This window comes from Thalia democratica, chromosome 1 (assembly GCF_965202585.1).
Source record: "Thalia democratica chromosome 1, ktThaDemo2.hap1.1, whole genome shotgun sequence".
In the NCBI taxonomy this organism is placed as follows: Eukaryota; Metazoa; Chordata; class Thaliacea; order Salpida; family Salpidae; genus Thalia; species Thalia democratica.
In genome coordinates, this window is record NC_139165.1 from 104378128 (window position 1) to 104394626 (window position 16499).

At 27.0% G+C, this 16499-nt stretch overlaps 1 protein-coding gene across 1 annotated transcript; it reads left to right on the forward strand.

Moving 5' to 3' along the window:
* The first annotated feature begins 2136 nt into the window (after positions 1-2136).
* LOC145849280 (microfibrillar-associated protein 1-like) lies at positions 2137-13522 on the forward strand. The gene is made up of 10 exons (XM_082954437.1): positions 2137-2203; positions 4119-4270; positions 5158-5337; positions 6136-6268; positions 7049-7245; positions 8450-8558; positions 9503-9687; positions 10418-10577; positions 11663-11752; positions 12992-13522. Exons 2-10 carry the CDS (start codon positions 4140-4142, stop codon positions 13160-13162), a joined length of 1356 nt encoding a protein of 451 aa, XP_082810563.1. The 5' UTR covers positions 2137-2203; positions 4119-4139; the 3' UTR covers positions 13163-13522.
* The last annotated feature ends 2977 nt before the right edge of the window (positions 13523-16499 follow it).

Here is a 16499-nt window from a genome sequence, read left to right on the forward strand (position 1 = left end):
AATACCTTCTGACATAAATTTCTAAATGTATCAAGGAACATTTCCTGAAATTTTTAGGTAGTTATCTCTAAAAACGTAGGAGAAGATAGATTTTTAGTGAAATAGTCAATTTTTACTGTTTTAGTTTGCGCCTCCCATAAGGAACCTATTGTTGCCTCCAACTTTGACCAGCTATATCTAAAAAACTATTTTGAATTTTTTTAATCTGAAAAAGGCATCTTGTAGCTTAGTAAAAACTAAATAAAATAAGATCCAATTTCAAAAACTGGTGTTGAAACTATCCTTAGTTTTTCTAAAAAAATCATTCTTAGTGAGCCTGAGCTGAAAAAAAATTCCTGAGTTATTCTGAATGCATGGCAACCCTAATAAATTTTGGTAGAAATCAAGGTTCTTGCTTAGATTATAAGATTTTTTTTTCTCCAAAATTATTATTGGCATTTATATAAAAGCCTTGCTTGAAAGTTAAAGACCAGTTTTGTAATAAAATATATATTAAAGGCCATAGGGGATGTATAAAGTAAACCACTATGAAACCCTGTTTTAAATCTTGTTGACAGTTGAACGCATATTTTAAATCACTAATATATAAATTAAAATTGGTAGGTTCCTGTGAAAATTACTTGAAAAGCCAAAGTATTTGTTGAAGTATCTTATAGAGAAAGGTTGCCATCTTGGAATTGGTAAACTAAGCTGAAATGAAACCTCAAATTTTATAATTCTTGGAAAGAATCTGGGAAAGCCTAGAATTTTTAACAATTTTTTTATAAATAGAATAAAATTTTGATTAGATAAGAACAACTAATACAAACTGAAATGATCTACAGTTTTTAAAATTTTATTCACTATACAATTTATTTAACAGTTGCATTACAGTATCATTTCAGTATTTTTATACTATGAAATAAAATTTTTGACAAAACTAAAAAAAAATTACTAAAAAAGAGCTTATTATTTCACAAACCTAAATAAAAATAAATTCTGAAACAAAATTCTCAAAAACCAATGGCTACCTTGTACAGATTTTTTATCTATTTTTGTTTTATGTATTTTAACTACACTCAAAGTCTTTTACTCTAACGCCCTGGGGCTTGATACTTTTTGAAAAAACCTGGATTTTCTTTTTAATGTTGAACTTAACAAAGGTATATAAACAATATTGTTTTTTAAGTTTTTTTATTTTAGAAACATTTAAAGTAGTAACCCAAAATACTTTCTGTAATTATATGCTATACTCGTTTTTTTACCTTAGAATTAAATTTGTACTATAAAGGGACAGAAAAAACTTCTACTTTAAAATTTTTAAAGAAAGTTTAAATTTATGGATTTCACAAGCCATACAGAACCTTTTGAGCTTATTATTGTAGCTTTTTATCTAAAAAAATAAGACTAATTAAATGAATAGTGATTTACTTTATACATCCCCTATGGCCTTTAGTATATATTTTATTGTAAAAGAGGTCATTGACTTTCAAGCAAAGCTTTTATATAAAAGCCAATAATAATTTGGAGAAAAAAAATCTTATAACCTAAGCAAAAACCTTGATTTCTACCAAAATTTATCAGGGTTGCCATGCATTCAGAATAACTCAAGATTTTTTTTTTCAGCTAAGGATAATTTTTAAAAAAAAACTAAGGATAGTTTCAAATTTTTAAAACGTCTCAGGACAGTATTTTCATAGATTTTGAATAAGATTTAGTTGATTTAGTTTTATTGTTCTATATCTCTAACAAGTTTTTTTTTTAAACTAGTTTTTTATTAATTTTGAGAAGTTAAAATTAGGATGACTCAGGACAAATATTATTACTTTTTATTTAAAAAATGGCAGCCCTGATTATAATTTTATACTTATAATTGTGTCATAATAGACAATTTAAAACTTTACAAAAATACTGTTTTAAATTTTAATAAAAGCTTAGCTACAAAGTTGTGTTATTTTTTTAGGTTCATACTTAAAACATTTAATATTGATTTCATCAGTTTTAATGGCTGCTAAAATCATTCATTAAAATAAAAAATAAATATAAAAAGACATTTTAAATATTTTCAGTCCTTTTTATTTTCAAAACTTTCAAAATTACCTAAAAAATAGCTTGAGTTCAAAGATTAATTTTATAAATTCAGAAGTATAAAGCAATAAAATTTAAAAAGTATATACCAATCCTGCCTAAAAGTAGAGTATAGAAGTAGTTTTTCTAAGATTCTGTAAGTTTAAAAAGCATAAGTATCAAGTATATCTATCCATTATTTATTTCATTGAAAAAGTAGCTATACTTTAATTAAATTCATATTAAATTATTTTCAGAAGAAATTTTCTAAATACACTATTTTAAATTTTTTGAACAATTAGTTATAAAACAAATAAGTTCATTTGGTTTAAAAAGTATTTTTATGTCTGTTCCATATCAATTTATGAAAATTTACTAGTTATACCAGTTATTTAATAAAAACATTTATTTATATATAACTATAGATGCATAATTAAACACTTACATGTAAGCATAATTTTTGATTGTTTTCTTTTATTTTATAGTATAAAGTACCATAAGTTGTAGTTGAAATTTTTCCTGATTAATTTGTTATGGTTTTTACATATGTATGTATCTGTATACCTAGTTCAGTGTTTGATGAATTGTAATGAAAACTTAGTTGTATGTGTTTAGTTTTGTTTGAATAGTTTTTATTTTTATGTTGACTGTAAAAAACTAGTTATAATTCTTAAAAACTACTTTAATAAGAAAAACTTAATTTGTATCTTAAAAATAGTTGTAAATATTCTGGACATTTTCAAACACATCTTATAATATACTAAACTTATTCAAAAATTATAAGTCAGTTTTGTTTTGACTTGAATTATTTTTTTAAGAATAATTTTTTTTAAGTTTTCATAATTATGTAATTGATTGTGTATAAAAACTTTTGAGTTAATATTTAGAAATTCTTATTATTACCGGTGAATTTGTAAAAAAAATTATAGATAAATCAAAATAGTCTTTAACTTATACATTGATTATGAAAATAAATTATGAAGATTTCCTCTGTTGAGCTTTAATGCACTAAAACAATTTCAAATTAAGTCACTAATTGACTGTTTTTATGCAGGATCACATTTTAAAATGTTTGTTGTGCTGGGATTTTACCCAACTTTAAAGTTCGGATAGTTTTTTTTTACATAACAAAGTTTGGGCTAGCTGGTGATTGTTATCTCCCCCACCTGTTTTTAAATAGTAGTTTTAGATAAGAAAAAAAAGTTGATTAAGACATTGTAAGTTATGCTGTGTGTTTTTAATAGTGTAATTTTTGCATTTATAGTAAAAAGTTTGAACTATTTATTTTCATATGTTAGATATAACTATGTATTTTTTAGATTAGTTTAAAATTTCTTTGTAGCAATTAATTGCGAAACTTAGGTTAGAGTGGTTTTTCTAAAATCTCACGCTAGTTTTTGATATCAAAATGTTTACTTCGTTACTTTTATTTATTAATTAAAAAAAAAACATTATTTTATCTTAATAGTTTTGTAAAGTTTTAAAGCTTAAATAACACAATGTTTTATTTTTTTGGTTTATTTTTTAACTTTATTTGCTTACTCAGGCAAGTTTTTGGCTAATTTTTTTGCTTTAAAGAGTAGCAACCGGTAACTGTACAATCTTTGCTAAAGTATGTAGTACTTTTAATATATTACAAATTTTAAATTAAATTGGTTATATTATTTTTAGCATAAAACATAATATAGATTTCATTTAGATGGATTAAAGACAGCTTAATATTCTAATTATCATCATTAAATATAAGTATTTTTATTTTGTTTTTATGATCAATATAAAAGCATAGCAAGTGTGCACACTTAGACAAACTGTGTATTGTTTTTAATAAAACCACAAATTTCAAAACAACTTATTTTTCCTAACGTTGCTAACTAGTAATGTTAGTTATTTTACTTCAGAAATTTCGAATAAAATTACAAATGAACGTACTCAAAATATAATTTTTTTTAGAATTTATATATAAGCACAACAAATGTGCTCACTTAGGTTTTAATGTAGTATCAACTCACTAGCACAAGTGTTTTAACAATCTATTTACTCTAACATCATTGTTTGACTGTGTTGTTTTTCAGATATTTTAAATAAAATTACGAATGTACACACTCGGACAAGAGCACTTTCAAGATGAGGCCAGGCAGCCGGAACCGATCCAGTTCACAGCTGGTGCCGTCCAGGTTATTAACAGGAAGGGTGAAGTTTCAATGCAGAAGGTTCACGTGAAAAGGTACTTTGCAAGTCAGCATATGGGAATGACTTGTTTTCGTTCATTTTTTTTTATTGATATATTTTAAAACACTTTTTTAACAAAAAATAACTTTTGCTTATACATGAAAACTTAAAGTACAAATTACAAGCCAGTTTTTATAAAATTCAGTAAAATAATTAAATTTTTGAGATATTTTATTTTTTGTCAAAGTTTCTGATACAAATGTATGGACCGCAAATTTTTTGTGGTCAATTTTATAAGAAATTATAAAATCACTAAAAATCTTTCTCTTTCTTCATTTTTCAAGCAATCTTTCTCAAATTTTCAGGAGGTGTTTCTTATATTGTAATTAAAGATTGCTACTTATGAATTTTGATAATTTAAAAAAACTAAAAATTTTTGACAAAAATAAAAATTTAGTCCCTTATCTAAATTTTTCCACTTTAAATAGAAACACAACAAAAATAAAAACCCTAATAAAAGTTATCATATTTATAAAACACCATTTAATTAATAATACTTACAATAAAGGTAGTAATTATAAAAGCTTTCTCTCTTTTTTTCCAACTCTTCGAACATTTACATAGGAAAAAAGAGGCAAAAAATACATTTAAAATTATGATAGTTTATTTCTTATATATATCAAGATTAAAATAAGGTTACTGTTAATATACTTGCTAATATTATCTCTTTTCTAAACTTCCTTGCTTTAAACAGGTACACACCACTATATCATTAAATTAAAACTCTGTAACACATAAAGTTATCTTTCTTCTTATGAACTTTTTTCCAAACAGATACATAGCAGGAAAGAGGCCTTTATACATGTTGTTTTTAGTAATAGCTAAATAAGAACATATCAAGTTATAAAGTTTTCTTTCTTCTTATGAACTTTTTCCAAACAGATACATAGCAGGGAAGAGGCCGGAGTACGCGGGCGAGGACTCGTCCAGCGAGGACGAGGACGGGTTCCACAGGACGAGAGATGAGGACACGCATCACGGCAGGGAGGTGACAAGGGGAGAAGACAGGAGGCTGCAGAGGTTGGAACAGATGGACGATGAAGAAGTGGATGTTGAAGAAAGGTTTGAGTTATTACGTTTTTATGTATGTTTGCAACAACAATAATGGTGACTAAAATATGTTTAATTCAGCAGAGGTTATAAAATAATACATATTGCGGTTATGTTCTATATAGGAATAGTGGTTGATTTTATTTAAACTAATACAATAACTATACTGTATCAAAAGCCTATCACTAAAGTTATAGAAGTTTAAACTGTATGTACTGATAATGTGATTTATAAATACATATGAATAGTTTGTACAGTACAAGTTACACATGAAAGCTTTTGATATTTACTTTTAAAATATGTATTTTGTGTCTGAATTCCCACTAATTAAATTGTTTTAACTGGAATAGAATTAAATAAATACAAGATATATTTCATCAAGTTCATTTATACAGTAAGTTAGAGAATTAGTTACTATTTATAATCAAATCACAATGCTTAATGCGTGAAACTAAATTTCAGCAATTAATTTCACTTTATTAACTTCTCAATAAAATAACCTATTTTTTCTTCAACCAGTTTAACTTTAATGGATCTTTAACGTAATGAAAGATAATCAGGATGTATTATCACTATTTGAATTATTTTTTTTTGTATTTGACAAAACATATATTAAATTATTATTTAAACCATATTACAAAATATTTTGATTATTTCCTATTTAAAAAAAGTTAAAATTTAGTTAATGCACTATAAGTGCCTAATTTATTTTATTATTCAAACGAAGCAAATTTAATCATTTGTTTTCAAATATCATTATTTAATTAGTTTTTATTTAATAAAACAATAACACAATCTATTTTGTTTTAGGCTGCGCAGAAGACGCCAGAGGGAACCTGAAGTAATTGAGGAAAGCGAAGAGGAAGAAGAAATTCCAAAGAGGAAGATCCACCAGCCCATACAGTTGGAAGAAGAGTCGGATGATGAAGATTTAAATGAACAGGTTTAATATGAAAAGCTTGGTGTTTAGTTTCTTCTAGTAAATTAAAATTATTACAATTTAATGGAGGCCACCATTAGTAGGTTCCCTCATAAAAATTATGTATGTTATTTATTCAAGCAAGTAATTTTCTTAGTTTAAACAGAAAATCATAGTTGTTTATTCATAATTTTCAACATAAGTTCTCAAACAACTTGGTAGTTATAACAGGCGATATGTTAACTTTTATATTCTAGTTAAAAGACAGATACTGTAGTATAGTTACATAATTTTACTGTTATTTATTACTATCATCCCAACAGCAAATGGAGGAGCGCAGGATGAAAATTATTTAAATTATTTAGCATAGCAATATATCAGCGACTATTTAACAATTTATGATAAAATTTCAATGAATAAACGACATTTGATTTATTTATTCAAAACTTATCCTTCTCAATTTACGTTACCAAATATAATCTTTCATTCTAACCTGTACTCCAACAGTTTTTGTAATTTAATATCATCTCCACAGCAAATTCTGTGAAGCTTTGAAATTTATATAAATAGCATTTAGCATGTTTCTTGCAGTTAGTAATCTATTTTTTTATCGCCAGCAATGTACATACATGTTATATGATGAATAGTTTTATTTAATATTATCAGGCCAAACAGCAAATGGATGACGTTTTTGAAACGAGATATAATATTTTTTTAAATATTTTTTTAAAATTCAACAGCTAATGCATGATGTTCTTGAAAAGAGATATACATAATAATTTTTTAATAATATCATGCAAACAGCAAATGGAGGAACGGAGGATGATGCGGAGGATGAGAGCTCGATCGCGCGTCAACCAGGAGGAGGAACTTATGAGGGTGGACGAGGAAGTGAAGGAGGACGAGGAGGAGTCGTCGGGTGAGGAGGAGGAAGAAACCGACTCGGACGAGGAGGATTCAGAAGATGACGACCACAGGCTGAAACCCGTGTTTGTGAGGAAGTAAGTTTGTAGAATAAGTTATATATTATGTGTGACATGTATTAGTCAGCGTTGCCTGTAAACCTTTGAAAACCTGGAGTTTGACATTTTAGGCAAAAAAATACCTGAAAAACATGGAATTTGAGAAATCTTGAAAAATACCATTTTGAACGAAAATCACCAAAAACACCTGGAATTTCAACAATTTTCATATGTCTAGTAGTAAAATTTCGGTTAGACTCAAAAAATCTATCATAACAATAAAAAAGTTTTATCATCATCAAAAGTTTTTTATTAAAAAATCATTTACAGTATATTTTCAATGTTTTTATACTATTTAACACAGTTTCTTACCTTTAACTTAACTCTAAACTGTAAATAGACCCTAAGATGTGTACTTATAAAAACCTTGAAAAATATGAAAAACCTAGATAAATTTTTGAAAAAACGATTGGCAACCCTGATTAGATTAATAAGTTGTAATATGGGGGTTTTGATATAAGATAGCGAAGATGAAGATCACTGATTGAAATCCGTGTTTAAATATTTGCCATGTAATGGGTAGCTAATTGACATGTGCTATGTGTTTGTAATGATAATAGTGTTTAAAGATTGTCATGTTAGACAGAGTATTTAGTTTAGTATGAATAAATAATAAGAAGGCAAACATGAAAAAAAAAAGATTAAATGTCTTAAAATTTTTACAAAAAACTATATTGAAGATAGCAGAAATAAAAATGCTAAATTAAAACTTCTTTAAGTCAAAATGTATATTTGCAGGGTCTTACACATTTATGGTACTCAGGATAACTTAAAGTAGTTAATTTTCTTATAACCAAGGATGCCTCTAGCCAGTTTAGTTTTTGTTATAAAATCTCTGGGTAGTTGAAGATCTTAGGCATGTTTTTTATATGTTTTGAATTAAATTTAGTTGCAATTGATTTTCATCATTTTGTTGATTTATTTCCAAGTTTCCTGAAAAAAAAATATTTTAAGATTTGAAAAAATCAGGACAGTTTTCGGTCACTCAGAACATTTTTTGTATTCAAAGAGTGGCAAAGCTGTATTTTGTCTAATATATTTATTAGCAAATAACAGTTTCATTTTTCATGTATTTGTAAATAAATGAAGGTATATTAAGATTTTGACCTATGATGCTTAAAAGTTTTTAATTCAATATCATTTGCTAAATTAAGTGTCAACAATAATTTATTGTTTTCAACAGAAAAGACCGATTGACGATCCAGGAAAGGGAAAAAGAAGAACAAAGAATGGAAGAGCTTGCTATTGAGAGTAAAAAAGCTGCTGAAGCTAGAAAAAGAGAAACTATTAGGGTTTGTTTTGAATTGATAATTATAATGTTCTAATTAAACTAGCTATTGAGAGTAAAAAAGCTGCAGAAGCTAGAAAAAGAGAAACTATAAGGGTTTGTTTTAAAATTATAATTATAATGTTTTAATTAAACTAGCTTTTGACTGTAAAAAAGATGCTGAAGCTAAAAAGCTAAATTAGAAATTATTAGCAAAAGTTGGTAAAATGAAGGAAAATGCTTTTTTAAATTTAAACTTAAGGCGTACTATATTTACAAACACTGTTGGTAATCACATAGGTTTAACTACATAAGTTTTTTATAAAAATATTATAGTTATTTATTTAACAATCCCATACTCACAACTAATATTTTCAGAATATCATCCTAAGCAAACAAAATCGTAAACACAAAAGCTAAATATTTGAAAAGTATCTTAATTAGTAACCATAAGTGACAAACAACTCATCTAATAACATCTAATTAATATCTCATCGTGCATTTAAGCCAACTATTTTCTCGAAATTCCTAAAAAACAACACATTTAAACAGCAAAAATATACATTTTGGTATATCACAAACCATCCTAAGTTAATAAAATTACTCAATTTTGGTTAGTTCCCTAACAAACATTTAGTTTCAAACAGCAAATAGAAGCGTCGCTCAGAACTGAATTGGAACAGAAAATTTTATAAAATATACCATATATTAAATTAATAAAATTTCTTCATAACATATTAATAACTTTAATTAATAAAATTACTTATTTTGGTGATTCCCCTAAATAAAACCATCTTATAAACAGCAAATAGAAGCGGAGCGCAGGACTGATTTGGAGCAGAAAGTTTTATAACATATACCATATATTTAACTTAATTAATAAAATCTCATAATTGTATATAAACGACTAAGCTTAATGAAATTACTTAATTTGGTGGTTCCCCTAACCTAATAATTTCTTATTAACAGCAAATAGAAGCGGAGCGCAGGGCCGAGTTGGAGCAGAAAGAAGCCACGAACGAGGCGCAGCTGATACAGAGCAAGTTGAACTTGCTCGACGAAGAAGAAGACAATCAGGATGATGAAGCAGAATACGAGAAGTGGAAGCTGAGAGAACTGAAGAGGGTGAAGAGAGATAGGGAGGAGAGGGAACAGTTAGTAATATTTTATATTGTATTTATTTTTATGTTTTAAATGTGATAAAGGGAGCTGAAAAGGGTAAAGAGAAGCATGGAAAAGAGAACACTATTCATTTTGTATTTTGATATATTATTTCAGTTATAAATTTACAGGGAGTACAGTTAGTACTTTTATATATTCTTAAATTAAAACTTTAAGGAAATTAATATGGTAAATAGACACAATAAAGAGAGAGGAAACAGTTAGTAATAAAATTTTTTTGCAACTATAGTGAAAATTTTTACCAACAAAATAGTCGACCTACTAACTATCTAATAATCTGGCTAGTTAATTTTGTTTTATCTCAGGCTAGTTTTTATGAGGTTATTCTAACAACTTTTTTCTCTAGGATAAAGTAATTTTTCGATTTTTACAAAAGCTTTGTTTAAAAACTCTTTCAGTTTTTGGCTTTTTATGACGTAACACTTGATTTATTTTATTTCGCCAACTTTTGATTATCTAGATATTTTTGCTCATTCTGGCTTTATTGCTTTAAATACTGATAACTGTATTTTAACTTAATTAGACATTCGTAAACATATTTAATCCTAGTAGTAGTTCTTTTATTTTTTTTTCACAAACCCAGCTATTTTGTTTCACAAAAAACGGCAACCTTTACCATAGGTGTTTATTTCTTAAGGTTTCTCTTTTCACAGAAGGCAGAAATTTTCCATAGCATATTTATTTTTATTTTTTATCACACAGAATGCAGAAGGAACGCGAGGAAGTGGAGAGGCTGTCGAAGATGACGGAAGAGGAGAGGATCCAGATGAACCGGCAGAATCCCAGGCAGATCACCAACAAGAAGGAGAAGGGAAAGATGAAGTACCTGCAGAAGTATTACCATCGTGGCGCCTTCTTCATGGTTTGTTCTGACGTTTCTAATTTGAAAATATAACTTCATCGTCTCTTTACTCGTTTGTTCGTTTGCCAATAAAATATTAGTTATAATAATCTTGTTTTGTTGGAATAAAATGTATTGATTATTTAAATGTTGTTTTTTTTTGTTTATTAATATCAGAATGCTAGTTAATTATACATTATTTTTAATTATATAGTTCAAAAATTTAAAATGTTTGTTGATGCCTTATTCATTGATTGACTGTTTTTAATGTACTTGACGAAATCTTAGTTTTCATCTTTTGGCAGAAGTTAGTACATGATCACCGACCCCGTTATGAGAAATCGCACATTTACTAGAGTTAATTTCATATTTAATATATCGCTGCCTTACTAACTAGTGCTTACGTAAGAAAAAGAAAGTAATACAACTATCTTTAAAAAAGTTTTCAAAAACAAACTTTTATGCTTGAATTAATTGTGAAATTTATTTAGTCATTTTTCATACATAGGTAAAAAAACATTATACATTTCTGCAGTTATACTCTCTTCGTGGGGAGTTTTTATAAATAAGTTTATTTTGAGTAATGAAACGCAGATATAGGTCGCATTTACTTTATCGAAAACTATTTTAATGTTTACTTGTGGTTTTATTTCTATTTCTGATATTTTTATAAGGTCCTTGGTAGATTAGCTACCTGTATTCTCTATTTGTTTTCTATAATATTAGCATTAATCTACAAACTATATAAAGTTATATCAACTTGTTTTCCTGTTTTGAAAACTTTTATGATTTATGTAAGTTTAATTTTTAGTTTATACTTTTAAGAAATATATAAGCATATATAAGTATTTTTAATAAAGTAAAAATTACAATTTTAAACCTTAAAGCAAGGAAGTCAATTTAATAAAAGTTTTAATAAATATAATGTAATACTTATTATTTATTTTAGTAAAAAATGAAAAAGTATATAAAAAAATTATGATTGAAATAAAATTATTTTCAAGTACGATACTTTTAGAAATTTTTAAGCTTTAATAAAACAAAATTATATATAATAAATTAATAATAATAGAAATAGTATATAAAAAAGTTAGTATTTATTATAGGAAAAAGAGGAAGAAGTGTATACGAGAGATTTCGCTCAACCAACTTTGGACGATCATTTTGATAAGCTTGTACTACCTAAAGTTATGCAGGTTTGTAATAGAATTGTTATTCAAACATATAAATAAATAATGTCAATGTGATTAGTATCATCCAATTAGGTTGAAGTTAACATAAAACTTTTAGTATAAAAACTTTTGGAACATACATATTTGTAATGTTTCGTACTTCTTAAAGTTATACGGGTAAATACAGTATTTACTTTTGTTTAGTACGAAAACCTGTAATCCTGGAACTTGGGAAATTGCGAAGAATAACCCTTGAGTTTCCATCAAAAATTATTAAAATCCTGGAATTTTAAACTGTTTTTACATGCTGATGTAACAAAATGTCGATTGGGTACGGTGACTCTATCTAAAGGAAAATAAAAAAATTGTATCATTTAAAGTTTTCTTCTTTAAAAACACATTTAAAGTAAATTTTCAATACTTTAAATGTTGTTATATTATTTAACACAGTTTTTTTGTTACCTCAAGTTTAATTTTATACTGAGAATAGACCAAAAAATTTTGTTTTACTTGGTTTAAATAAAATTAACAAAATCCTTTGACAACCCTGTTTAGTACTTCAAAAGTATTGCTATTTCTTTAGTTTGGTATGTTTTTTAATTTTAGTTTTGTAAAAAATATTTTTTTCAATTTAATTTTTTTTTAAGTTGTTTAATAATTAAATTGAATGTGAAAATTGCAGAAATACGTTACACATAAATAAATGAATAAATAGTAGACTCGTTGTTTTAAATAATAAATATACTGCTATCAAGTTATTTTGATCAATTAGTAGTCAAACATTTAAAATTGTCTTGAAAATATTTTACGAATAACTTTACAAAATACCAACTTTCCACTTTATTACTTTAAACTTTGTTTGTTACTGAAAACTTTGTTTGTTACTGAAAACTTTGTTTCTTTTAAACTTTGTTTGTTACTTAAAACTTTGTTTGTTACCTCTTGTAGTAAAAAATTGGTCTTATCAACTTTGAACTTGCTCAATTTCAATAACGAAAACCATTTTGCAAATTAGTTGCAGATTTTCTTCCCTTAAGTCCAAACTAACATTAAAAAATGCTCCTCATAATTACTATTATAGAAAGGTTTTTAAACTTATTTATATAGTTATCATTAATATGTTACTCATTTTGTTTTATATTTTATATCACAAAGCTTTTCAAAACTGCACAAGTTTCATTTTCAAGTGATAAATGTTAAATGAAATTTTAAAAAATTTTTTGGTTAGTGAACAGCTCAAATAATATTTTACTCAACAAACAGGTGAAGAACTTCGGTCGGAGCGGACGGACCAAGTACACCCACTTGGTCGATCAGGACACCACCTCTTTCGATTCGCCGTGGGCGCTGGGTTCGGCTTCGACGTCGGTTGCGGTGAAGGGGAAACCCCGGAAGCAGGAGTTTCAGAGGCCTTCGTCGAGGAAGCAGAACTGAGTAGATTTTGCTTGGTAGAGAATGTGTAAATTTTCTTGGATATTTTAGCGTCAGTTGTTATTAAAACGTTGTGTTTAACAATTTACTTAATAACTTTTTCTATTAAAAAAACTTAATTTTAAATATATTGTAAAGCAGAACTTAAAGTTGAGTACTTAAATTGTGTGTTGTAAAAATGTTTTTTAGGAATTAGAATTGTTAACATTTTTCTATTTAAAATTGAGTTTTGATTTATATTTAATGAAAAAATATGTTAATTTATGAGTTTAATAACGTTTTCTATTGGTTAACAAGTCAAGCTAACTTAATTTATTTTATTTTACATTTCGGATAAGTTTGTTTTCTTAATACCACATAATGCCAGAATTTAAATAAAAAAGCTTCAAGTATTTCCTTTTTAGTTAAAATAAATAACAAGTCTAATAAACATAGTTGAACATTTTATTTGAAGTTTTTTGATTTTTCTACAATTTATTACTCTAATTCAATTTCTTAATAAATAGATTGCTTTTTTCCAAAAACTTTTTTATGTTAATTTTTCTAGTGTTGTTAACTACTACAGTTACTTTTACTTAAAAAAGATCATCAATTTTAATAATGAAACTCTTTTAGTCTTATTAATAGAAAATTTTCCTTCATAATAAGATATTATATTTATTTTTGTTTATAACAATAAATGTACATTATAACTTGATGTCTGTTTTTTCATAATTATGTAAAATTTTCTGTTTAAAGAGTTATGAAGTTAAAAAGTTATGCTAGATGTTTTCAGTTAATATTTAAACTCAAGTAAGTAAATTTAATTGTTATAAATACGAATTACCATAAATTATACTATCAAAACTATAAAGGTTGTTACGTTTTCTATTTGAAGACTTACTGTAAATAATACGCTAAATGCTGTTAATTACTAATCAAACTTTAACAACCAAGTTGCATTCAAAGTAAATTCTCAAGTACCTTAAGCAAAGTTCTGGTCGTATCCGGCAAAGTAAAAATTATCGGCCGTCTAACGGTTAAAAAAATAATGTATAATATCATTTTAATAATAAAAAAGATATAATGTTTCAAAAGAATCCTGCCTGCTAAACATTTTATGAAGTCTACTTCGCCAAGATAAATATCACATTTTCTTTTACAAATCATTTTATCACAATTTTTACAACACAACTCTGTAAGACTTGACTTTGAATATATGTTTAAAGAAGGTTTTTTTTATTATTGTAGTGTACTGGTAAAAGTACAATTTTGTCCAAATACAACATGTACATTGTTTCAGCCCAACTCAGTTTTGATATCATTTTCTCAACTTACCCCTAGCAAAATGTTTACGCTATCAACCAAAATTACTATAAGACACTTTTAAAGTAGCATTATAGTATCTTCTCATCATTTTTATCTTAAACTATTTTCTAGACTGTTTTCTACCTTGAACTTTAATTTAACAACAGTAGATAAACAAACTTTGAAAAACGTGAGACAATTTCAGAACCTAGATTTTCTAAATCATGATTTTAGATGATCTTGGAAACCATAATTTATAGACAATGGATAAAGCAAAATTGAAATTCTTTTCAGAGTTAGCAGATAGAATGCAGCCCATCAAAAAAATATTCTAACAAAAATACTTGATATTCACATTAAACACTCTGACGTTTAAAATGAAGGGCAAAAATATTTGGTCATAGGAAAAGGTGCAAGAATCTCGAACTGTTTTTAGAAAGTTTTTAGAACTGTTATTTTAGACCTGTTTGAAAACTGCAGCCCCCGACTGTTTTCGAAAATTAACCCGCGACCACCTAGTGCTTTCCGACCTTAGATCTATAAACTACTTTATATACGAGGTAGAGACTTAACAAATTATTTGTAGCTGACGGTGTATACACTATTACATTGACAAATTTTAAAGTTTAATCTATGGTTAATGTTTTGAAAATTTTCTAAAGTTCTACAGCTTTAAATTTTATCTGATTAATACGATTAACTTTTACATTTAGACCTGAATCATTTTATAAAGTTTACATTTATTACATAATTTATGACTACTAGTAATTGGGGACATGTCTGTTTTACACGGAGTCACTTTTCACGAAACATATATTTTGCACGAAGCGTAAAATTTGCACGAGGTTAGCGTCTGGGTTTTAGTAAGTTATGAATGAATACGTGCAAAATGACGCTGTGAAAAAGTGTCTTCTCATGTAAAAGTGACGCTGTGAAAAAGTGTCTTATCATGTAAAAGTGACATCCATTTCTAGTTATGTTAAAACGTAAAATAATATTAGTGACTCAACATAGAAAGTGCTGATTGATATTAAATTTTAAACAGCAATTTCACACTTAACATACAAAACAATTTTTGTTTTATATATAAATTAGGGATGGGGAAATTTTTCAATGAAGCGGGTCAGATGTTGAAAATTTTAACCTTTTGCGGGGCCAAGAATTTAAAATTCAATAAACTCCCGAAAATTATTCAATTCATTTCGACAAATCCTAATACTATATGATTTTTTTCACTGTATCAAGTGTAAGTTTTAATTCTCAGTAACCTGAGACCCTTTTGTTTACTCTTTATTTTAAGTCACAGCACATCTTATGTAAGTTTCAAAAGCCAAACTTCCATGCTTGCTTTAGTTTTTTTCATTTCGCTTGATGTACGTCTCACACCCCTACTGTAGAGCAACTGATTATTTCAATATTACTAATATTTTCTTTTCGACTTCGATCGACTTATTGTATCTTTTAATGCTCTGCGATCTCCTTCAAATCCACGTACAATGTTTTGCCAGCTCCCTGTTGCGGACGGTTAATCGAGGATTTCTAACAATATAGCTGTTGCGGACGGATAATGGAGGGTTTCTAACAATATCGCTGTTGCGGACGGATAATGGAGGGTTTCTAACAAAATCGTTGTTGCGGACGGATAATGGAGGGTTTCTAACAATATCGCGTTGAACAGAAATACAAAAATGTACGTCGAGACCAACTACAGATTGCTTTTTGCTGCGTTTCGGCTTCATGACGCTTGATATGGTTTAGAAGCGGCGAAACAGAAAATTAATATAGTAATACAGTCGTCAGCTTTGTTATGGGTAGCTACGAGCCTTGTAAATGTTGCGCACTCCTATCAAGAGGCGTTAAGTTTTTTTAATGTATACACTTTTGATAAATTAGAAGAACTGTATAAAATTTGGCTATTGCTTTTCTAAACCAATTTATAAAATTCTAGTATAGAAATAAATATACTTTTGAATTTTTTCAGGTAGATACTTATATGTCGTTTAATGTAAGTAAACATACACATTTTTTATTGTTTGTTTTGCATCAACCAACT

Bases quoted from the DNA above. Each gene is read 5' to 3' on its own strand.
- LOC145849280 (XM_082954437.1), top strand. From the start codon at position 4,140: ATGTACACACTCGGACAAGAGCACTTTCAAGATGAGGCCAGGCAGCCG. The intron at 7,246-8,449 runs GTAAGTTTGTAG...TGTTTTCAACAG, and splicing joins AAACCCGTGTTTGTGAGGAA to AAAAGACCGATTGACGATCC. The intron at 9,688-10,417 runs GTTAGTAATATT...TTTATCACACAG, and splicing joins GATAGGGAGGAGAGGGAACA to AATGCAGAAGGAACGCGAGG.